The sequence below is a fragment of the Rutilus rutilus genome (assembly GCF_951802725.1).
Source record: "Rutilus rutilus genome assembly, chromosome: 1".
NCBI lineage: Eukaryota > Metazoa > Chordata > Actinopteri > Cypriniformes > Leuciscidae > Rutilus > Rutilus rutilus.
Genome location: NC_140209.1, coordinates 59,232,420 through 59,255,852, shown reverse-complemented (window position 1 = coordinate 59,255,852; position 23,433 = coordinate 59,232,420). Strand labels below are relative to the sequence as shown.

The 23,433-nt window shown below is 43.8% G+C and overlaps 3 protein-coding genes across 3 annotated transcripts; all 3 read left to right on the top strand.

Moving 5' to 3' along the window:
* Nucleotides 1-2,454, top strand: LOC311294699 (zona pellucida sperm-binding protein 4-like). Its single transcript, XM_084415712.1, has 8 exons — nucleotides 1-958; nucleotides 1,038-1,225; nucleotides 1,297-1,394; nucleotides 1,463-1,620; nucleotides 1,699-1,891; nucleotides 1,956-2,103; nucleotides 2,188-2,260; nucleotides 2,348-2,454. The coding sequence occupies exons 1-8, from the start codon at nucleotides 124-126 to the stop codon at nucleotides 2,422-2,424; spliced, it is 1,770 nt and encodes a 589-aa protein (XP_084271838.1). The 5' UTR covers nucleotides 1-123; the 3' UTR covers nucleotides 2,425-2,454.
* A 3,229-nt stretch (nucleotides 2,455-5,683) lies between these two features.
* On the top strand, nucleotides 5,684-7,918 carry LOC311294725 (zona pellucida sperm-binding protein 4-like). Its single transcript, XM_084415742.1, has 8 exons — nucleotides 5,684-6,421; nucleotides 6,501-6,688; nucleotides 6,760-6,857; nucleotides 6,926-7,083; nucleotides 7,162-7,354; nucleotides 7,419-7,566; nucleotides 7,651-7,723; nucleotides 7,808-7,918. Exons 1-8 carry the CDS (start codon nucleotides 5,707-5,709, stop codon nucleotides 7,882-7,884), a joined length of 1,650 nt encoding a protein of 549 aa, XP_084271868.1. The 5' UTR covers nucleotides 5,684-5,706; the 3' UTR covers nucleotides 7,885-7,918.
* A 3,211-nt stretch (nucleotides 7,919-11,129) lies between these two features.
* On the top strand, nucleotides 11,130-13,199 carry LOC311294775 (zona pellucida sperm-binding protein 4-like). The gene is made up of 8 exons (XM_084415804.1): nucleotides 11,130-11,684; nucleotides 11,764-11,951; nucleotides 12,025-12,122; nucleotides 12,191-12,348; nucleotides 12,427-12,619; nucleotides 12,684-12,831; nucleotides 12,917-12,989; nucleotides 13,074-13,199. Exons 1-8 carry the CDS (start codon nucleotides 11,174-11,176, stop codon nucleotides 13,148-13,150), a joined length of 1,446 nt encoding a protein of 481 aa, XP_084271930.1. The 5' UTR covers nucleotides 11,130-11,173; the 3' UTR covers nucleotides 13,151-13,199.
* Nucleotides 13,200-23,433: the final 10,234 nt, after the last annotated feature.

The window sequence follows — 23,433 nt, the reverse complement described above, 5'->3', positions numbered from 1 at the left end:
ATGCAAGTCTGGAGAATCATGACTGTTAATGAAGAGGGAGGAATTATCATTAATTAGCCAAAGTCTGTATGGTACAAAAAGACCAAAGGGCAGCATCTCAATAGTGTGACTAACTGTTGAACAATGGCAGGAAGTTGGTGTGTTCTTCAATCTCTGGCACTTTGTGTTTGGTTTGGTGTTTTCTGTCATGCTGTTCCACAGTGGAGTAATCTGCCCCAGAGTCCTCAAACTCTGATGTTCCAGCAAACTGACCAGCGGTTTCAACAGCAAGCTAGTCAACAGTTTCCTCGGCCAGTTCAACAGCAAGCTAGTCAACAGTTTCCATGGCCAGTTCAACAGCAAGCTAGTCAACAGATTCCTCGGCCAGTTCAACAGCAAGCTAGTCAACAGTTTCCATGGCCAGTTCAACAGCAAGCTAGTCAACAGTTTCCTCAGTCAGTTCAACAGCAAGCTAGTCAACAGCTTCCTCAGTCAGTTCAACAGCAAGCTAGTCAACAGTTTCCTTGGCCAGTTCAACAGCAAGCTAGTCAACAGTTTCCTCAGTCAGTTCAACAGCAAGCTAGTCAACAGTTTCCTTGGCCAGTTCAACAGCAAGCTAGTCAACAGTTTCCTCAGCCAGTTCAACAGCAAGCTAGTCAACAGCTTCCTCAGTCAGTTCAACAGCAAGCTAGTCAACAGTTTCCTCGGCCAGTTCAACAGCAAGCTAGTCAACAGTTTCCTCGGCCAGTTCAACAGCAAGCTAGTCAACAGTTTCCTCAGTCAGTTCAACAGCAAGCTAGTCAACAGTTTCCTCAGCAGTTTCAGCCTAAGCAGCCAGTGGCACAGGCAGAGCCCCTTGACAAATGTGCTGTAGCTGATTATGAGCAGATCCAATGTGGACCCCCTGGTATCAGCAGTGCTGAGTGTGCAGCTATCAACTGCTGCTTTAATGGACAGCAGTGTTACTATGGGAAGGCAGGTAAGAGTGTTGATCCAATGCTAAGGTGTTCATGTTCAACTGATCTTCAGCAATAACCTGCTCTTGTAACTCATTCCAGTGACTGTCCAGTGTATAAGAGATGGCCAGTTTGTGGTAGTGGTGGCTAGAGATGTTACGCTGCCTCGATTGAGCCTGGATTCAGTCCGTCTCCAGGGTGGAAGTGACCCATCTTGCAGTCCTGTGGGATCCACACCTTTCTTTGTTATATACCAGTTCCCTGTCACTGCGTGTGGCACAAGCATGATGGTGAGTAGCTGCTTGTGGTTTTGTTCTGCATGGCTTAGAATGGATTGGATGCCAACAGTTACTATTTGCAGGAGGACAGTGGATATGTGGTGTATGAAAACAGAATGATCTCCTCGTATGAAGTGGGTATCGGACCACTTGGTTCCATCACAAGGGACAGCCATTTTGAGTAGGTCACGTATGCTCTATCATAAATGTTAATAATTGACAAATGCTACAAGCTCATGGTTTGTCCAGGCTTCTCTTCCAGTGTAGGTACTCTGCTACTTCTGTGGAAGCTCTGGTTGTGGAGGTCAACACTGTTCCTCCACCTCCACCAGTAGCTGCTCCTGGACCCCTCAGGGTGGAGCTTAGACTGGCAAATGGTCAATGTGTCACTAAAGGCTGTGCAGAAGGTAAGTGTTTGTCCCAAGTATGCCTAAAGCCTCAAACTCCAGGTTGCATCAGTTTCTAGTTAAACACTGTATCCTCAGGGGATGAGGCGTACACATCCTACTACAGTGACGCTGATTATCCAGTTACAAAAGTCCTGCGAGAACCCGTGTATGTTGAGGTGCGCATTTTGGAGAGGACTGACCCCAACATTGTCCTGATGCTGGGACATTGCTGGGCGACACAAACCCCCAATCCACTCAGTCTACCCCAATGGGACCTTCTGGTTGATGGGTGAGTAAGGCCAGTCTTTATCCATGTGCCGTAAGGCATTTCTGACTGCCTCTTTGCCTTTCAGATGCCCTTACCAGGATGATCGTTACCTGACCACATTGGTTCCAGTGGCTGGATCTTCTGGTCTTCAGTTTCCCACCCACTACAAGCGCTTTGTTGTGAAGATGTTCACATTTGTAGATCCAGCATCACTGGCTCCTCTGCAGGAAACCGTATGCTCCGCAGCCTTACCTCAAGCCTTAATATTGGTGCTTTTTATAGTGAATTCTATGGTTTAACCCTTTCCCCTCTGTTAGATCTTCATCCACTGTAGTACAGCGGTGTGCCATCCCTCTTCTGGCTCCTGTGAGCAAAGCTGCACTAGGAAAAGTGAGTGCTTGCTGTAAATTGAATTGACAGGAACTGAATTTTTTTGTTTTTAAATGCCCCTCATCATGCTTCTACCACTTTTTACAGGAAGAGACACGCACATCAAGACCATCTCTAGTGGGCAAACTGTGGTGTCTAGTGGAGAAGTCATCCTGGTCATGTGAATTTAATTTAATAAACTTCCTGAAACTCAACATTAGTTTCTCTTTGGTGTTGATTTCTGACTGGAGTTTTTCATAACTGTTCAGTTTGAGTTGTAGGGGCAGCACTACTAAACCCTTTTCTTTTGTGCATTGAGGTTCTAGACTTGAACTAAATGGGCAAAGCTTCTGCCCAATCCATTTAACTTAACTATTTGCCAAGCTCTAGTTGCTAACTTAGGGCCCCGTTCATGTTTAACATGGTATCAAATTAAGGGTTGTGTAACTTGTTTGACTTCACATTTGACTTTATGGCTGGACTAACAGAACTGCACATTGATACTCAATGCATGGCCAAGGCCCTGTAAGGTCACTTGTTGGCTTTTTTTATTTATTTTAGGTTGGTCCCAGTAATGTTTGAGAAGTAGACTGCTTAAGCATTAATCCCTTAACGGTTACATCCCACTTAGGTTGCTGTCCAAGGCCTTTTTTACACCTGGCACTAAGCATTTTTGTAAATCCAATCACAAGTGGACTGGTAAATGCATAAAGGGATTAATATGAATTTTTTTTTTGATACCTTCCAGAGGTATGCATTCAGCCAGATTGCTTTCATAGTGTAGACGCTCATGTGTTTTGAACATCTGCAAAACACGGCCTATTCTACCGCCTACTGACCTAATAATAAACATGGGAAGTGCGCTAGCAGACGTGATTTTAAACTCTGTTGGCTGAAGACTTAAGTTTGGTTTGAAGACAAATGTACCAAGTGTAACACAGGCCAGCTAGTAGTTGCTAAAACTTCACTTTTCTGAACTCAAGAGGCGCTCTAGTGACTGATGCTAGAGACTGCAGTCTTTAGCCTCCTTACTAGAGTGCATAACTCCCATGCTGGAGACCCGCACAGAAGAGGGCGAATAGGACCTGGATGAGGGGTTACACAAGTTTCTCACCATTCCTGATTTTTAACATTCATTCAGTGTTCGGTGTGGTATTGCGACTGTCAGAGCAGAAATGAAAGCTGCTGCTCTGGGTTTTTTTTTTTTTTTTTTTTCAAAAACGTCACAATGGCAAAACGTAGACCCTCCCCTTGAAGAAATTAGGACAGAAGTGAACAAAGGAGATCAATTAAAACACCAGTTGTAAACAGGAATGTCTAATTGTGATCCGATCAACCAAAATTAATACCATCTTACTACCGGGTGTGAACAGTGTTTGAGAGCTTTAAATATGTGGCCATGCAAGAACTGCCCTTATGAGTTCTTGAAGAGTGTGTACTTTCACATGACCAGTTATTTGGTCTTGAAGTCCCCCTGTAGTCAATTTTATCCCTTAAAACTCATCTTCGATCAACAAAATGACATATTGAAACTTTTTTCGCTTGAAAAGTTCTTCATGCCTTAAAATTGCTTGAATGTAACTCTACACCGTTGCCTCATTTAGTATACGTGGTTCTATGAATATGCAAAAATTAGCCCTGCCTCAAATCACTCACACCAGTTCAGAGATTCACTCGTTGACGTGTTTTAACAGTTTAGAGAAATAATGCTTTTGAGCGCTTTCATTGCGAAATCTGTTATTTGTATTTGTCCCACTGGAGACAAAGGTGATGGCAGCAGGTAAAATAGTTCCATATGTTTAGGTGAAGAGAAAAACTTTGGATGGAGCCCATCCTCCTCTGACAAGACAATAAATGTGTATTTCAATAAATTTGGGGTATATTATCGCCTTATAATTTCAGGGCTAGCCTGCGCCCTTCTACATAAAATGATAGGCTATACTGAAGGATATTACGGTGCCTGCAGGATATTAAAAGCCTTTATTATAAAAATTACTGTATTTTATAATGAAAAAAATTAAGAATAGAGCAGCTATGGCTGACAGGCTTACAATATCATAGTAACATTACCCTTATGAAAAGAAAATAATTTTGAATGTCAGTAACTAAACCGTTGATGCACCCCATTGACTTCCATAGTATTTTTTTTTATTCTACTATGGAAGTCAATGGGAAATCAACTGTCTTAAAATATCTTTTTTTTCCCCCCCCAGAATTTAAATTTTGAAGTGAACTATTCCTTTAAAGTTACAACTTTTTTAAGAAGCCACGGAGATAATAATAATAATAAAAAAATAAAAAAAATTAACAACACTTAAGTTGTTTGATTAGATTGTAAAATATTCTATAATTTGTTGTATGGAGAATCTTGGTCTTCTTTCTTTCTTTCTTTCTTTCTTTCTTTCTTTCTTGATACTTATATTTAACCCTCCTATTGTATTCAGGTCCATTGACCTGGAAAAGCTACATATAAAATAATAATAATTATAAATAAAAAAATCCATAGTGTTTAGTACAAATATGAAACTTTTTTTTTTTACAAAAAAGAAGAGAGATATAACCATTTGAACTAAACAATTGCATTCTGGTCCAGCTGTTAGATTCAAATCTGATTAGGGCCACATTTAGACATAGCCGGGTATTTAGAGAAACTAATATTTCTCCCCCTCCGTTTTCAAAAATAACATCGTGCACACAACCCGCATAAATACGCCGTCGAGCAACATCATAACTATGCCAAACCTATGGGTGGCAGTGTAGGGAGAAGGATAAAGCCATGCAAGCCAATCAGAATCCTCAAAATCGACAACAACGAGTGACTTCCAGTTCCTTTCAAAACAACAGACAAAGCAAGGTTCGTTTGAGTGGACAGACAGCGAAGCAAATGCAAACAGGCCAAAAGCGTTTGCACAGAAGTAAAAATGAGTACCACCTTAACAGCATCCATGATCAAATGGTAGCCAAACAAACTCTAAACATAGGGCGCTTACATGACGTAAGCATTTTCTGGCGCATAATGTGACGTTTGAGAACCTAAAACCCCGTTTCTCCCAGTTGACACGGCAACACATAACCGGTGTTTTCAGAAATCTCCACTTTGGCCAGAGTTTTTAGAAATAATAGTTTTCAAATATCAAATATCTGTGTTTTCCCATCATGTAAACGGGGCCTAGATCTGTCTCATATATTCAGCTAATGAAGGATAAAACAATGGCAGAAATAGTACTACTATTCTGAATTCAGCTCAATATGTGCTTTTGTGTATGTTCAAAAAAGGTGGAAAGAAAAAAAACAAAAAACCTTTAAGAGCCAATATAATCACCCAGTTGCATAAACTCCCACTCATGCAAGTCTGGAGAATCATGACTGTTAATGAAGAGGGAGGAATTATCATTAATTAGCCAAAGTCTGTATGGTACAAAAAGACCAAAGGGCAGTATCTCAATAGTGTGACTAACTGTTGAACAATGGCAGGAAGTTGGTGTGTGCAGCAGTCTCTGGCACTTTGTGTTTGGTTTGGTGTTTTCTGTCATGCTGTTCCACAGTGGAGTAATCTGCCCCAGAGTCCTCAAACTCTGATGTTCCAGCAAACTGACCAGCGGTTTCAACAGCAAGCTAGTCAACAGTTTCCTCGGCCAGTTCAACAGCAAGCTAGTCAACAGTTTCCTCAGCCAGTTCAACAGCACGCTAGTCAACAGTTTCCTCGGCCAGTTCAACAGCAAGCTAGTCAACAGTTTCCTTGGCCATTTCAACAGCAAGCTAGTCAACAGTTTCCTCGGCCAATTCAACAGCAAGCTAGTCAACAGTTTCCTTGGCCAGTTCAACAGCAAGCTGGTCTACAGTTTCCTCAGCAAGCTAGTCAACAGTTTCCTCAGTCAGTTCAACAGCAAGCTAGTCAACAGTTTCCTCAGTCAGTTCAACAGCAAGCTAGTCAACAGCTTCCTCAGTCAGTTCAACAGCAAGCTAGTCAACAGTTTCTTCAGTCAGTTCAACAGCAAGCTAGTCAACAGTTTCCTCAGCAGTTTCAGCCTAAGCAGCCAGTGGCACAGGCAGAGCCCCTTGACAAATGTGCTGTAGCTGATTATGAGCAGATCCAATGTGGACCCCCTGGTATCAGCGGTGCTGAGTGTGCAGCTATCAACTGCTGCTTTAACGGACAGCAGTGTTACTATGGGAAGGCAGGTAAGAGTGTTGATCCAATGCAAAGGTGTTCATGTTAAACTGATCTTCAGCAATAACCTGCTCTTGTAACTCATTCCAGTGACTGTCCAGTGTATAAGAGATGGTCAGTTTGTGGTAGTTGTGGCTAGAGATGTTACGCTGCCTCGATTGAGCCTGGATTCAGTCCGTCTCCAGGGTGGAAGTGATCCAGCTTGCAGTCCTGTGGGATCCACACCTTTCTTTGTTATATACCAGTTCCCTGTCACTGCGTGTGGCACAAGCATGATGGTGAGTAGCTGCTTGTGGTTTTGTTCTGCATGGCTTAGAATGGACTGGATGCCAACAGTTACTATTTGCAGGAGGACAGTGGATATGTGGTGTATGAAAACAGAATGATCTCCTCGTATGAAGTGGGTATCGGACCACTTGGTTCCATCACAAGGGACAGCCATTTTGAGTAGGTCACGTATGCTCTATCATAAATGTTAATCATTGACAAAAGCTACAAGCTCATGGTTTGTCCAGGCTTCTCTTCCAGTGTAGGTACTCTGGTACTTCTGTGGAAGCTCTGGTTGTGGAGGTCAACACTGTTCCTCCACCTCCACCAGTAGCTGCTCCTGGACCCCTCAGGGTGGAGCTTAGACTGGCAAATGGTCAATGTGTCACTAAAGGCTGTGCAGAAGGTAAGTGTTTGTCCCAAGTATGCCTAAAGCCTCAAACTCCAGGTTGCATCAGTTTCTAGTTAAACACTGTATCCTCAGGGGATGAGGCGTACACATCCTACTACAGTGACGCTGATTATCCAGTTACAAAAGTCCTGCGAGAACCCGTGTATGTTGAGGTGCGCATTTTGGAGAGGACTGACCCCAACATTGTCCTGATGCTGGGACATTGCTGGGCGACACAAACCCCCAATCCACTCAGTTTACCCCAATGGGACATTCTGGTTGATGGGTGAGTAAGGCCAGTCTTTATCCATGTGCTGTAAGGCATTTCTGACTGCCTCTTTGCCTTTCAGATGCCCTTACCCGGATGATCGTTACCTGACCACATTGGTTCCAGTGGCTGGATCTTCTGGTCTTCAGTTTCCCACCCACTACAAGCGCTTTGTTGTGAAGATGTTCACATTTGTAGATCCAGCATCACTGGCTCCTCTGCAGGAAACCGTATGCTCCGCAGCCTTACCTCAAGCCTTAATATTGGTGCTTTTTATAGTGAATTCTATGGTTTAACCCTTTCCCCTCTGTTAGATCTTCATCCACTGTAGTACAGCGGTGTGCCATCCCTCTTCTGGCTCCTGTGAGCAAAGCTGCACTAGGAAAAGTGAGTGTTTGCTGTAAATTGACTTCAGGAACTGAGTTTCTTTTTGTTTTTAAATGCCCCTCATGCTTCTACCACTTTTTACAGGAAGAGACACACCCGTCAAGACCATCTCTAGTGGGCAAACTCTGGTGTCTAGTGGAGAAGTAATCCTGGTCATGTGAATTTAGTTTAATAAACTTCCTGAAACTCAACATTAGCTTCTCTTTGGTGTTTTCTGACTAGAGTTTCATAACTGTTCTCAGTTTGAGTTGTAGGGCAGCACTACTAAACCCTTTTCTTTTGTGCATTGAGGTTGTAATGGCAATTTTGAGAAGTTAATATCAAACAGCATCAGGTGTAAGAGAACTTTCAAGAGACAAAACTGTAATAAAGAGAAAAGGTTTATTTCAATGAGGATTCTTTTCACAAAAGCCGCAGCCACCCAGCTTTGAAATAGAATACCCATTAGACATAATAAAACAGACATTTTATACAGTTTCTTGGCAAAAAACCCCTCCTTCCAGGTTTCTTGTAAATTTCCAGAAAGATACCCCCTATCTTCAGCTAGTTCGGACTGGTTTCTACCCCCTGGTGCAGGTCACACTGTTCTTTGTCCCTGAGACACCCAAAGGCCTTCATCTGTGACCTAAATTGCCTCCTGCTTCCCTAAGGAGAGGGCCTGGTGCTTTTATTAGTTAATTAACCCTGTATTCTTCTAACCAAAACTCTTTCTCGTGCTCAGGTATTTCACTATCCTCCTGCCTATCTGTTCTATTGGCCTGCTCTTTCCTGTCCCCTCCTCAGCTGCTGGAAAACCTCACAGAAACATATGATTAAACAGTTTGGAAACAAATGATTATAAGAAATGCTGAATTTTCCCAAAACAAGGTTCTAGACTTGAACTAAATGGGCCAAGCTTCTGCCCAATCCATTTAACTTAACAATTTGCTAAGCTCTAGTTGCTAACTTAGGGCCCCTGTTCATGTTTTATGGTATCAAATTAAGGGTTGTGTAACTTGCTTGTGACTTTACATTTGACTTTATGGCTGGACTAACATAATTGCACAATTATACTCCGGAATGGCCAAGGTGCAATAATCAGTGTAAGGTCACTTGTTGGCTTTTTCTTTCTTTTTTTTTTTCTTTTTTTGGATGGTCCCAGTAATGTTTGAGAAGTAGACTGCTTAAGCATTAATCCCTTAACGGTTACATCCCACTTAGGTTGCTGTCCAAGGCCTTTTTTACACCTGGTTCTAAGCATTTCTGTAAATCCAATCACAAGTGGACTGTGGTAAATGCATAAAGGGTTTAATATATATTTTTTAGCTTTATTTGATCACTTCCAGAGGTAGTTAAACACATTTAGCCAAATTGCTTTCATAACATAGTCATGTGTTTTGAACATCTGCAAAACACGGCCTATTCTACCACCTACTGACCTAATAATAAACATAGGAAGTGTGCTAGCAGACATGATTTAAACAATGTACCAAGTGTAACACAGGCCAGCTAGTAGTTGCTAAAACTTCACTTTCCTGAACTCAAGAGGCGCTCTAGCAACTGATGCTAGAGACTGCAGTCTTTAGCCTCCTTGCTAGAGTGCATAACTCCCATGCCGGAGACCTGCACAGAAGAGGACTTGGGTGGAGGGGTTACACGAGTTTCTCACCATTCCTGATTTTTAACATTCATTCAGTGATCGGTGTGGTATTGCAACTGTCAGAGCAGAAATGAAAGCTGCTGCTCTGTTTTTTCAAAAACGTCACAATCGCAAAACGTAGACCCTCCCCTGGAAGAAATTAGGGCAGAAGTGAACAAAGGAGACCAATTAAAAGAAGTGTAAACAGTAATGTCTAATTGTGATCCGATCTACCAAAATTAATACCGGGTGTGAACAGTGCTTGAGAGCTTTAAATATGTGGCCATGCAAGAACTGCCCTTATGAGTTCTTGAAGAGTGTGCACTTTCACATGACCAGTTATTTGGTCTTGAAGTCCCCCTGTAAGTCAATTTTATCCCTTAATACTCATCTTTGATCAACAAAATGACATTTAAACTTTTTTTTTTGCTTAAAGGTCTTCATTCCTTAAAATTGCTTGAATGTAACTCTACACCGTTGCCTCATTTAGTATACGTGGTTCTATGAATATGCAAAAATTAGCCCTGCCTCAAATCACTCACACCAGTTCAGAGATTCACTCGTTGACGTGTTTTAACAGTTTAGAGAAATAATGCTTTTGAGCGCTTTCATTGTGAAATCTGTTATTTGTATTTGTCCCACTGGAGACAAAGGTGATGGCAGCAGGTAAAATAGTTCCATAATATGTTTAGGTGAAGAGAAAAACTTTGGATGGAGCCCATCCTCCTCTGACAAGACAATAAATGTGTATTTCAATAAATTTGGGGTATATTATCGCCTTATAATTTCAGGGCTAGCCTGCACCCTTCTACATAAGATGATAGGCTGTACTGAAGGATATTACGGTGTCTGCAGAATATTAAAAGCCTTTATTATAAAAATTACTGTATTTTATAATGAAAAAATTAAGAATAGAGCAGCTATGGCTGAGACAGGCTTACAATATCATAGTAACATTACCCTTATGAAAAGAAAATAATTTTGAAAGTCAGTAACTAAACCATTGATGCACCCCATTGACTTCCATAGTATTTTTTTTTTATTTTTTTTTATTCTACTATGGAAGTCAATGGGAAATCAACTGTCTTAAAATATCTTCTTTTTTTCCCCCAGAATTAAAATTTTGAAGTGAACTATTCCTTTAAAGTTACAACTATTTTAAGAAGCCATGGACATAATAATATTAATAAAAAAACAATAAAAAAAAACAACAACACTTAAGTTGTTTGATTAGATTTAAAAATATTCTATAATTTGTTGTAGAAGTAATGGAGAATCTTGCTCTTCTTTCTTTCTTTCTTTCTTTCTTTCTTGATACTTATATTTAACCCTCCTATTGTATTCGGGTCCATTGACCTGGAAAAGCTACATATAAAAATAAAAGAATAATATTAATAAATAAAACAAATCCATAGTATTTAGTACAAATATGAAACTTTGTTGTTGTTTTTTTTAGAAAAAAGAAGAGAGATATAACCATTTGAACTAAACAATTGCATTCTGGTCCAGCTGTTAGATTCAGATCTGATTAGATCTGTCTCAAATATTCAGCTAATGAAGGATAAAACCATGGCAGAAATAGTACTAGCATACTATTCTGAATTCAGCTCAATATGTGCTTTTGTGTATGTTCAAAAAAGGTGGAAAGAAAATTTTTTAAAAAACCTTTAAGAGCCAATAGAATCACCCAGTTGCATGAACTCCCACTCATGCAAGTCTGGAGAATCATGACTGTTAATGAAGAGGGAGGAATTATCATTAATTAGCCAAAGTCTGTATGGTACAAAAAGACCAAAGGGCAGCATCTCAATAGTGTGACTAACTGTTGAACAATGGCAGGAAGTTGGTTTGTGTATCAGTTTCTTGCACTTTGTGTTTGGTTTGGTGTTTTCTGTCATGCTGTTCCACAGTGGAGTTATCTGCCCCAGAATCCTCAAACTCTGATGTTCCAGCAAACTGACCAGCGGTTGCAACAGCAAGCTAGTCAACAGTTTCCTCGGCCAGTTCAACAGCAAGCTAGTCAACAGTTTCCTCAGTTAGTTCAACTGCAAGCTAGTCAACAGTTTCCTCAGTCAGTTCAACAGCAAGCTAGTCAACAGTTTCCTCAGTCAGTTCAACAGCAAGCTAGTCAACAGTTTCCTCAGTCAGTTCAACAGCAAGCTAGTCAACAGTTTCCTCAGCAGTTTCAGCCTAAGCAGCCAGTGGCACAGGCAGAGCCCCTTGACAAATGTGCTGTAGCTGATTATGAGCAGATCCAATGTGGACCCCCTGGTATCAGTGGTGCTGAGTGTGCAGCTATCAACTGCTGCTTTAACGGACAGCAGTGTTACTATGGGAAGGCAGGTAAGAGTGTTGATCCAATGCAAAGGTGTTCATGTTAAACTGATCTTTAGCAATAACCTGCTCTTGTAACTCATTCCAGTGACTGTCCAGTGTATAAGAGATGGCCAGTTTGTGGTAGTGGTGGCTAGAGATGTTACGCTGCCTCGATTGAGCCTGGATTCAGTCCGTCTCCAGGGTGGAAGTGATCCAGCTTGCAGTCCTGTGGGATCCACACCTTTCTTTGTTATATACCAGTTCCCTGTCACTGCGTGTGGCACAAGCATGATGGTGAGTAGCTGCTTGTGGTTTTCTTCTGCATGGCTTAGAATGGACTGGATGCCAACAGTGTTACTATTTGCAGGAGGACAGTGGATATGTGGTGTATGAAAACAGAATGATCTCCTCGTATGAAGTGGGTATCGGACCACTTGGTTCCATCACAAGGGACAGCCATTTTGAGTAGGTCACGTATGCTCTATCATAAATGTTAATCCTTGACAAATGCTACAAGCTCATGGTTTGTCCAGGCTTCTCTTCCAGTGTAGGTACTCTGGTACTTCTGTGGAAGCTCTGGTTGTGGAGGTCAACACTGTTCCTCCACCTCCACCAGTAGCTGCTCCTGGACCCCTCAGGGTGGAGCTTAGACTGGCAAATGGTCAATGTGTCACTAAAGGCTGTGCAGAAGGTAAGTGTTTGTCCCAAGTATGCCTAAAGCCTCAAACTCCAGGTTGCATCAGTTTCTAGTTAAACACTGTATCCTCAGGGGATGAGGCGTACACATCCTACTACAGTGATGCTGATTATCCAGTTACAAAAGTCCTGCGAGAACCCGTGTATGTTGAGGTGCGCATTTTGGAGAGGACCGACCCCAACATTGTCCTGATGCTGGGACATTGTTGGGCGACACAAACCCCCAATCCACTCAGTCTACCCCAATGGGACCTTCTGGTTGATGGGTGAGTAAGGCCAGTCTTTATCCATGTGCTGTAAGGCATTTCTGACTGCCTCTTTGCCTTTCAGATGCCCTTACCAGGATGATCGTTACCTGACCACATTGGTTCCAGTGGCTGGATCTTCTGGTCTTCAGTTTCCCACCCACTACAAGCGCTTTGTTGTGAAGATGTTCACATTTGTAGATCCAGCATCACTGGCTCCTCTGCAGGAAACCGTATGCTCCGCAGCCTTACCTCAAGCCTTAATATTGGTGCTTTTTTATAGTGAATTCTATGGTTTAACCCTTTCCCCTCTGTTAGATCTTCATCCACTGTAGTACAGCGGTGTGCCATCCCTCTTCTGGCTCCTGTGAGCAAAGCTGCACTAGGAAAAGTGAGTGCTTGCTGTAAATTGACTTCAGGAACTGAATTTTTTTTTGTTTTTAAATGCCCCTCATGCTTCTACCACTTTTTACAGGAAGAGACACGCACGTCAAGACCATCTCTAGTGGGCAAACTGTGGTGTCTAGTGGAGAAGTCATCCTGGTCATGTGAATTTAGTTTAATAAACTCCCTGAAACCCAACATTAGTTTCTCTGTGTTGATTTCTACTGGAGTTTTTCATAACGGTTCTCAGTTTGAGTTGTGGGGCAGCACTACTAAAACCTTTTCTTTTGTACATTGAGGTTCTAGACTTGAACTAAATGGGCCAAGCTTCCGCCCAATCCATTTAACTTAACTATTTGCTAAGCTCCCCATTCATGTTTTACATGGTATCAAATTAAGGGTTGTGTAACTTCTGTTTGTGACTTTACATTAATGGCTGGACTAACATAACTACACATTGATACTCAGGCATGCCCAAGGCCCTGTAATGTCACTTGTTGGCCAGATTACTTTCATAGTGTAGACACTCATGTGTTTTGAACATCTGCAAAACGGCCTATTCTACCGCCTACTGACCTAATAAAACATTATAGGAAGTGCACTAGCAGATGTGATTTTAAACTCTGTCGGCTGAAGACCTAAGTTTGGTTTGAAGACAAATGTACCAAGTGTAACAGACCAGCTAGTAGTTGCTAAAACTTCACTTTCCTGAACTCAAGAGGCGCTCTAGCAACTGATGCTAGAGACTGCAGTCTTTAGCCTCCTTGCTCGAGTGCATAACTCCCACGCCGGAGACCCGCACAGAAGAGGGCTGGATGAGGGGTTACACGAGTTTCTCACCATTTCTGATTTTTTTAAATTCGTTTGGTGTGGTATTATGACTGTCAGCAGAAATGAAAGCTGCTGCTCTCCGTATGTTTTTTTTTTTTTTTCACAAATGTCACAATAGCAAAACGTAGACCCTCTCCTTGAAGAAATTAGGACAGAAGTGAACAAAGGAGACTAATTAAAACACCAGGTGTAAACAGGAATGTCTAATTGTGATCCGATCTACCAAAATTAATACCATCTTAATACAGGATGTGAACAGTGCTTGAGAGCTTTAAATATGTGGCCATGCAAGAACTGCCCTTATGAATTCTTGAAGAGTGTGCACTTTCACATGACCAGTTATTTGGTCTTAAAGTCCCCCTGTAGTCAATTGTATCCCTTAATACTCATCTTTGATCAACAAAATGACATTTAAACTTTTTTTTTTTCTTTAAAGTTCTTCATGCCTTAAAATTGCTTGAATGTAACTCTACACCATTGCCTCGTTTAGTATACGTGGTTCTATGAATATGCAAAAATTAGCCCTGCCTCAAATCACTCACACCAGTTCAGAGATTCACTCGTTGACGTGTTTTAACAGTTTGTGTATTTAAATAAATTTGGGTATATTATCGCCTTATAATTTCAGGGCTAGCCTGCACCCTGCTACATAAAATGATAGGCTATACTGCGGGATATTAAAAGCCTTTATTATAAAAATTACTGTATTTTATAATGAAAAAATTAAGAATAGAGCAGCTATGGCTGACAGGCTTACTGTCACGGTTCGTAAATTCATTGTTTCCTTCTCGTCTCGTGTTACTGTTGTTATGTGTGTGTGAGTGGGCGTCACCGCTCATCCTGACTGATCAGCGGTCCAGCTGATCTCGTTCATCACTCCAGCTGCAGCTCATTCACGCACCTTTAAATCCTCACCACACTCTCCTCTCATTGTCAGATCGTTGTTTGATGTCTCCCGTGTGTGATCCTGTTCCTGTCGGCGTTCCTGTTTCCTGTTCACCCGGGTTACGTTTTCACTTGGATCGTCACGTCTGCATCACTTCACTTCACGGACACCTTCGCTGACCATCTAGTCCCTGTGTCACCAGTCTGCCACTTCATCACCGGACTTCATTCAATAAACAGTGTTTTACTTGCACACTTGCTTCTGTCTGTTTGTAACCATGACAGAACGATCTGACCATACCATGGAAGCAGCAAGCTCATCATCATCATCATTCATCATTCATCATTCATCATTCATCATCATCATCATCATCATCATCATCATCATGCGAATGGATCAACAGGAGAAGAATCTCAACGACACAGCGAGAGCAGTTCAGGCGCTGGTGACACAGGTGTCTGAGCTCACCCAGCAACTCCAACTTATGCGAAGTCCCGCTGCGCCACCCACACCGGCTGTTCCCCCCACACCATCGGACAATGCCTCCCAGTCAGAGCCCCGCCTTCCTGTACCTGAGTCCTACGCAGGTGAGCCCAGTTTTTGCAGAGCGTTTTTTACCCGCTGTTCGATGCATTTCTCCCTGCAACCTAGGACTTTCTCCAGCGAATCGGCCAAAGTGGCGTTCGTGCTCACGCTCTTGACTGGGAAGGCAGCACTTTGGGGAACGGCGGTGTGGGAGAATCAAGACCCATGCTGCACCTCGTTCCAGACACTCTCCGCCGAGATGAAACAAGTCTTTGACCGCGCCAGCACCGGGAGAGAGGCGGCCCGCGTACTAGCTTAGCTCAAGCAAGGAGAGAGGTCAGTCTCTGACTATTCTATTGAATTTAAGACTCTGGCGGTAGAGTGTCAATGGAACGAGGAAGCGCAGTGGGACATGTTCCTGCATGGGCTGGCTGACCGCATCCAGAGGGAGATCTACGCCCTGGACCTGCCCACGTCCCTCAATGGCTTAATCGAACTGGCTCTTCGAGTAGACGCACGTTTATCTCGGGTCGAGCGGCGGAGGCTACCCAGCCGACTGACGGGAGAAGCCGAACATCAACGGTCCAGCGGCGGGGATGCGGTCAGCCCCGTTTACGATCACGAGCCCATGCAGGTCGGGCGAGCTCGGCTTACTCGAGAGAAGGAGAGGCGGAGATCCCAAGGGCTCTGCCTGTACTGCGGGGCATCAGGACACTTCGCTTTCAACTGCCCAGTAAAAGGCCAAGCCCGACAGTAAAAATGAGGCTACTGTCGGGTGGGATCTCCGCCGAGAAGACCTCATCTACATCTACGCTCCTCCCAGTAAGACTAAGATGGTCAGCCCACGAGCACGACTGTCAAGCACTAGTGGATTCAGGGGCCGAAGGTAACTTCATGGACTGTTCTTTTGCGCACAAGTTTCAAGTTCCCCTCCTACCACTTACACACAAGATTGAAGTCCACGCACTCAACGGTCAAGACCTACCCAACATCACATTCACCACCGGACCCATCACGCTCGTCACGTCAGGCAATCACACTGAAACCCTTTCATTTTACATACTGGACTCACCCCTTGCACCCATTGTTCTAGGACATCCCTGGCTACTCAACCACAACCCCAAGATAGACTGGCAGCAGCGAGCAGTACTGGAATGGAGCACTAAATGTCATGAGTCCTGTCTTGTGTCTGCTTGTTCGTCTGTTTCTGTCTCTGTGTTTCAGGAGGAGGCAGTGGATTTATTTAACGTGCCCGCGGAGTACCAGTACCTGAAGGAAGTGTTCAGTAAGTCTCGGGCTGCTTCTCTTCCTCCGCACCGTCCCTATGACTGTGCAATAGATTTACTGCCAGGTCCTACTCCGCCTAAAGGCAAGTTATGTTCGTGTGTTGTGTTTTTTTTTTTTTTTTTTTTTTTTTTTTTTCATGCACAGTCTGTTCCTTTCCTAGGTTACATTGTGTCGTCTGAGGGAATACGCATGGATCCTGAGAAAGTTAAGGCTGTAGTAGAGTGGCCAAGTCCAGATTCCCGTAAGGCCCTACAGCGGTTTCTGGGGTTCGCCAATTTCTACAGACGGTTTATTCGTAATTTCAGCCAACTAGCCTCACCTCTGACCGCCTTGACCTCCCCCAAGACTACGTTCAGGTGGTCAGACGCAGCTGAGGCTGCGTTTGCCAAACTCAAGAGCCGCTTTGTTTCGGCTCCCATCCTGATTACCCCTGATCCATCACGTCAGTTCGTGGTGGAGGTCGATGCGTCAGAGGTGGGGGTAGGTGCAGTGATATCCCAGCGTTCTCCCACAGACGACAGAATGCACCCATGCGCGTTTTTGTCCCATCGTTTGTCCCCTGCCGAACGCAATTATGACATTGGTAACAGAGTTGTTGGCAGTCAAGTTAGCGTTGGAAGAATGGCGTCACTGGTTGGAAGGGTCGGGGGTACCTTTTATCGTCTGGACCTACCACAAGAATCTGGAATACATTAGAACCGCCAAAAGATTGACCTCCAGGCAGGCTCGGTGGGCACTTTTTTTTCGGACGTTTTGATTTTACACTCTCGTACCGCCCGGGTTCCAAGAACATCAAACCTGATTCTTTATCGCGCATTTTTGACCGTTCCGAAAGCCCGTCTACTCCCGAGTGCATTTTACCCGAGAATCTATTTGTCTCTACACTCATATGGGAGGTCGAATCGAAGGTCAAGAGAGCCTTAGAAGGGGTAACGCCCCCGGCCGGTTGCCCACTGAATCGCTTATTTGTACCAGAGGGATTACGGTCCGTTATTCAGTGGGGGCATTGTTCCAACGTGGCTTGTCATCCAGGAGTTAGTCGTACCAAGTTTTTGGTCAAGCAACGATTCTGGTGGCCACTCATGGCTCGTGACGTTCACAGTTTTGTTTTGGCTTGCTCTGTTTGCGCCATTGGTAAGACTTCCAATCGACCCCCAGATGGGCTACTTCAACCGCTGCCTGTCCCTTCGAGACCCTGGTCCCACATTTCGCTAGATTTTGTCACCACCCTCCCAGGGTAACACGGTAGTTTTGACCGTGGTGGACCGGTTCTCGAAGGCGGCACATTTCATTCCCTTGCCCAAATTACCCTCAGCCAAGGAGACAGCGTTGACCGTCGTTAATCACGTCTTTCGCTTACATGGCCTCCCGACAGATGGGGTTTCCGACAGAGGACCCCAATTTGTGTCCAAATTTTGGCAAGAGTTTTGTAAATTATTGGGGGCGACTGTCAGTCTGTCCTCAGGGCTTCATCCCCAGAGCAATGGTCAAACGGAGAGAGCCAACCAAGATTTGGAGAGAACGTTGCGATGTCTGGTCTCCAAGAATCCTTCCTCATGGAGTCAGCAATTGTCTATGGTGGAGTACGCACACAATACGTTGCCAGTGTCCTCTACGGGCCTATCTCCGTTTGAGTGTAGTGTAGGTTACCAGCCACCAATTTTTCCTAGTCTGGAATCCGAAGTCGCGGTCTCCTCCGCTCACGCCTTCGTCCAGAGGTGTCGTCGCACTTGGACTAGAGCCCGTGAGACTCTACTCCAGGTGGGAGCGCGCACCAAGGCCAAAGCCGATCGCCACCGGTCTAGGCCTCCAGTATACGTCGTCAGTTCCAAAGTGTGGCTTTCTACCAAGAACATTCCTCTCCGCTCCGTTTCTAATAAACTTGCTCCTAAATTTATTGGCCCTTTCACTGTCACCAAGATCATTAGTCCGGTGGCAGTCCGCCTCAAACTCCCTCCAGTGTACAGGAGGATTCATCCCGTGTTCCATGTATCTAAAGTCAAACCCGTGTTTTATTCTCGTATTAATCCACCAGTCCCGGTTCCCCCACCGCCGCGACTCGTAGAAGGGGAAACCACATATTCGGTCAATCGTATTCTGGACTCAAGGCGGAGGGGACGCGGAATCCAGTACTTGGTGGACTGGGAAGGTTACGGCCCGGAGGAGAGAAGTTGGGTACCTGCCAGAGACATCCTGGATCACTCCCTTATTGATGATTACAATCGACAGGTAAGGGAGTCTGGGGACGCCAGGAGGCGTTCCTAGGAGGGGGGGGTACTGTCACGGTTCGTAAATTCATTGTTTCCTTCTCGTCTCGTGTCACTGTTGTTATGTGTGGGTGTGTGTGAGTGGGCGTCACCGCTCATGCTGACTGATCAGCGGTCCAGCTGATCTCGTTCATCACTCCAGCTGCAGCTCATTCACGCACCTTTAATCCTCACCGCACTCTCCTCACCGCACTCTCCTCACCGCACTCTCCTCACCGCACTCTCCTCACCGCACTCTCCTCTCATTGTCAGATCGTTGTTTGTCTCCCATGTGTGATCCTGTTCCTGTCAGCGTTCCTGTTCGTGTTTCCATTCCCGTTCCCTATTTACCCAGATTACGTCTTCACTTGGATCGTCACGTCTGCATCACTTCACTTCACGGACACCTTCGCTGACCATCTAGTCCCTGTGTCACCAGTCTGCCACTTCATCACCGGACTTTTTCATCTTCATTCAATAAACCGTTTTACTTGCACACTTGCTTCCGTCTGTTTGTAACCATGACACTTACAATATCATAGTAACATTACCCCTATGAAAAGAAAATAATTCTGAATGTCAGTAACTAAACCATTGATGCACCCCATTGACTTCCATTTACATTTACATTTAGTCATTTAGCAGACGCTTTTATCCAAAGCGACTTACAAATCAGGACTAAATTAAGCGAGTCATCATGAAGAGGCAAAAGACAACAACAACGCAAGAAGTGTTCAGAATACGAAGTTCAGGCATTATTCAGAGTAGCATAAGCATATTTTTTTCCATAGTATTTAAAAAAAAAATAGTATTTAATAGTATTCCATAGTATTTAAAAAAAAAATGTATTCTACTATGGAAGTCAATGGGAAATCAACTGTCTTATTATCTTTTTTTTTTTTTTTTTTCAGAATTTAAATTTTGAAGTGAACTATAATACTTTAAAATTACAACTATTTTAAGAAGCCATGGACATAATATTAATAAAAAAAACACTTAAGTTGTTTGATTAGATTGTAAAATATTCTATAATTTGTTATAGAAGTAATGGAGAATCTTGCTCTTCTTTCTTTCTTGATACTTATATTTAACTCTCCTATTGTATTCGGGTGCATTGACCTGGAAAAGCTACATATAAAAATAAAATAATATTAATTTAAAAAAAAAATCCATAGTATTTAGTACAAATGAAACTTTTTTTCACAAAAAAGAAGAGAGATATAACAATTTGAACTAAACAATTTCATTCTGGTCCAGCTGTTAGATTCAGATCTGATTAGATCTGTCTCAAATATTCAGCTAATGACGGATAAAACAATGGCAGAAATAGTACTAGCATACTATTCTGAATTCAGCTCAATATGTGCTTTTGTGTATGTTAAAAAAAGGTGGAAAGAAAAAAAATAGAAAAAAAAACTTTAAGAACCAATAGAATCACCCAGTTGCATAAACTCCCACTCATGCAAGTCTGGAGAATCATGACTGTTAATGAAGAGGGAGGAATTATCATTAATTAGATCGTACATTGTGTCGTCTGAGGGAATACGCATGGATCCTGAGAAAGTTAAGGCTGTAGTAGAGTGGCCAAGTCCAGATTCCCGTAAGGCCCTACAGCGGTTTCTGGGGTTCGCCAATTTCTACAGACGGTTTATTCGTAATTTCAGCCAACTAGCCTCACCTCTGACCGCCTTGACCTCCCCCAAGACTACGTTCAGGTGGTCAGACGCAGCTGAGGCTGCGTTTGCCAAACTCAAGAGCCGCTTTGTTTCGGCTCCCATCCTGATTACCCCTGATCCATCACGTCAGTTCGTGGTGGAGGTCGATGCGTCAGAGGTGGGGGTAGGTGCAGTGATATCCCAGCGTTCTCCCACAGACGACAGAATGCACCCATGCGCGTTTTTGTCCCATCGTTTGTCCCCTGCCGAACGCAATTATGACATTGGTAACAGAGTTGTTGGCAGTCAAGTTAGCGTTGGAAGAATGGCGTCACTGGTTGGAAGGGTCGGGGGTACCTTTTATCGTCTGGACCTACCACAAGAATCTGGAATACATTAGAACCGCCAAAAGATTGACCTCCAGGCAGGCTCGGTGGGCACTTTTTTTTCGGACGTTTTGATTTTACACTCTCGTACCGCCCGGGTTCCAAGAACATCAAACCTGATTCTTTATCGCGCATTTTTGACCGTTCCGAAAGCCCGTCTACTCCCGAGTGCATTTTACCCGAGAATCTATTTGTCTCTACACTCATATGGGAGGTCGAATCGAAGGTCAAGAGAGCCTTAGAAGGGGTAACGCCCCCGGCCGGTTGCCCACTGAATCGCTTATTTGTACCAGAGGGATTACGGTCCGTTATTCAGTGGGGGCATTGTTCCAACGTGGCTTGTCATCCAGGAGTTAGTCGTACCAAGTTTTTGGTCAAGCAACGATTCTGGTGGCCACTCATGGCTCGTGACGTTCACAGTTTTGTTTTGGCTTGCTCTGTTTGCGCCATTGGTAAGACTTCCAATCGACCCCCAGATGGGCTACTTCAACCGCTGCCTGTCCCTTCGAGACCCTGGTCCCACATTTCGCTAGATTTTGTCACCACCCTCCCAGGGTAACACGGTAGTTTTGACCGTGGTGGACCGGTTCTCGAAGGCGGCACATTTCATTCCCTTGCCCAAATTACCCTCAGCCAAGGAGACAGCGTTGACCGTCGTTAATCACGTCTTTCGCTTACATGGCCTCCCGACAGATGGGGTTTCCGACAGAGGACCCCAATTTGTGTCCAAATTTTGGCAAGAGTTTTGTAAATTATTGGGGGCGACTGTCAGTCTGTCCTCAGGGCTTCATCCCCAGAGCAATGGTCAAACGGAGAGAGCCAACCAAGATTTGGAGAGAACGTTGCGATGTCTGGTCTCCAAGAATCCTTCCTCATGGAGTCAGCAATTGTCTATGGTGGAGTACGCACACAATACGTTGCCAGTGTCCTCTACGGGCCTATCTCCGTTTGAGTGTAGTGTAGGTTACCAGCCACCAATTTTTCCTAGTCTGGAATCCGAAGTCGCGGTCTCCTCCGCTCACGCCTTCGTCCAGAGGTGTCGTCGCACTTGGACTAGAGCCCGTGAGACTCTACTCCAGGTGGGAGCGCGCACCAAGGCCAAAGCCGATCGCCACCGGTCTAGGCCTCCAGTATACGTCGTCAGTTCCAAAGTGTGGCTTTCTACCAAGAACATTCCTCTCCGCTCCGTTTCTAATAAACTTGCTCCTAAATTTATTGGCCCTTTCACTGTCACCAAGATCATTAGTCCGGTGGCAGTCCGCCTCAAACTCCCTCCAGTGTACAGGAGGATTCATCCCGTGTTCCATGTATCTAAAGTCAAACCCGTGTTTTATTCTCGTATTAATCCACCAGTCCCGGTTCCCCCACCGCCGCGACTCGTAGAAGGGGAAACCACATATTCGGTCAATCGTATTCTGGACTCAAGGCGGAGGGGACGCGGAATCCAGTACTTGGTGGACTGGGAAGGTTACGGCCCGGAGGAGAGAAGTTGGGTACCTGCCAGAGACATCCTGGATCACTCCCTTATTGATGATTACAATCGACAGGTAAGGGAGTCTGGGGACGCCAGGAGGCGTTCCTAGGAGGGGGGGGTACTGTCACGGTTCGTAAATTCATTGTTTCCTTCTCGTCTCGTGTCACTGTTGTTATGTGTGGGTGTGTGTGAGTGGGCGTCACCGCTCATGCTGACTGATCAGCGGTCCAGCTGATCTCGTTCATCACTCCAGCTGCAGCTCATTCACGCACCTTTAATCCTCACCGCACTCTCCTCACCGCACTCTCCTCACCGCACTCTCCTCTCATTGTCAGATCGTTGTTTGTCTCCCATGTGTGATCCTGTTCCTGTCAGCGTTCCTGTTCGTGTTTCCATTCCCGTTCCCTATTTACCCGGATTACGTCTTCACTTGGATCGTCACGTCTGCATCACTTCACTTCACGGACACCTTCGCTGACCATCTAGTCCCTGTGTCACCAGTCTGCCACTTCATCACCGGACTTTTTCATCTTCATTCAATAAACCGTTTTACTTGCACACTTGCTTCCGTCTGTTTGTAACCATGACACTTACAATATCATAGTAACATTACCCCTATGAAAAGAAAATAATTCTGAATGTCAGTAACTAAACCATTGATGCACCCCATTGACTTCCATTTACATTTACATTTAGTCATTTAGCAGACGCTTTTATCCAAAGCGACTTACAAATCAGGACTAAATTAAGCGAGTCATCATGAAGAGGCAAAAGACAACAACAACGCAAGAAGTGTTCAGAATACGAAGTTCAGGCATTATTCAGAGTAGCATAAGCATATTTTTTTCCATAGTATTTAAAAAAAAAATAGTATTTAATAGTATTCCATAGTATTTAAAAAAAAAATGTATTCTACTATGGAAGTCAATGGGAAATCAACTGTCTTATTATCTTTTTTTTTTTTTTTTTCAGAATTTAAATTTTGAAGTGAACTATAATACTTTAAAATTACAACTATTTTAAGAAGCCATGGACATAATATTAATAAAAAAAACAATTAAAAAAACACTTAAGTTGTTTGATTAGATTGTAAAATATTCTATAATTTGTTATAGAAGTAATGGAGAATCTTGCTCTTCTTTCTTTCTTGATACTTATATT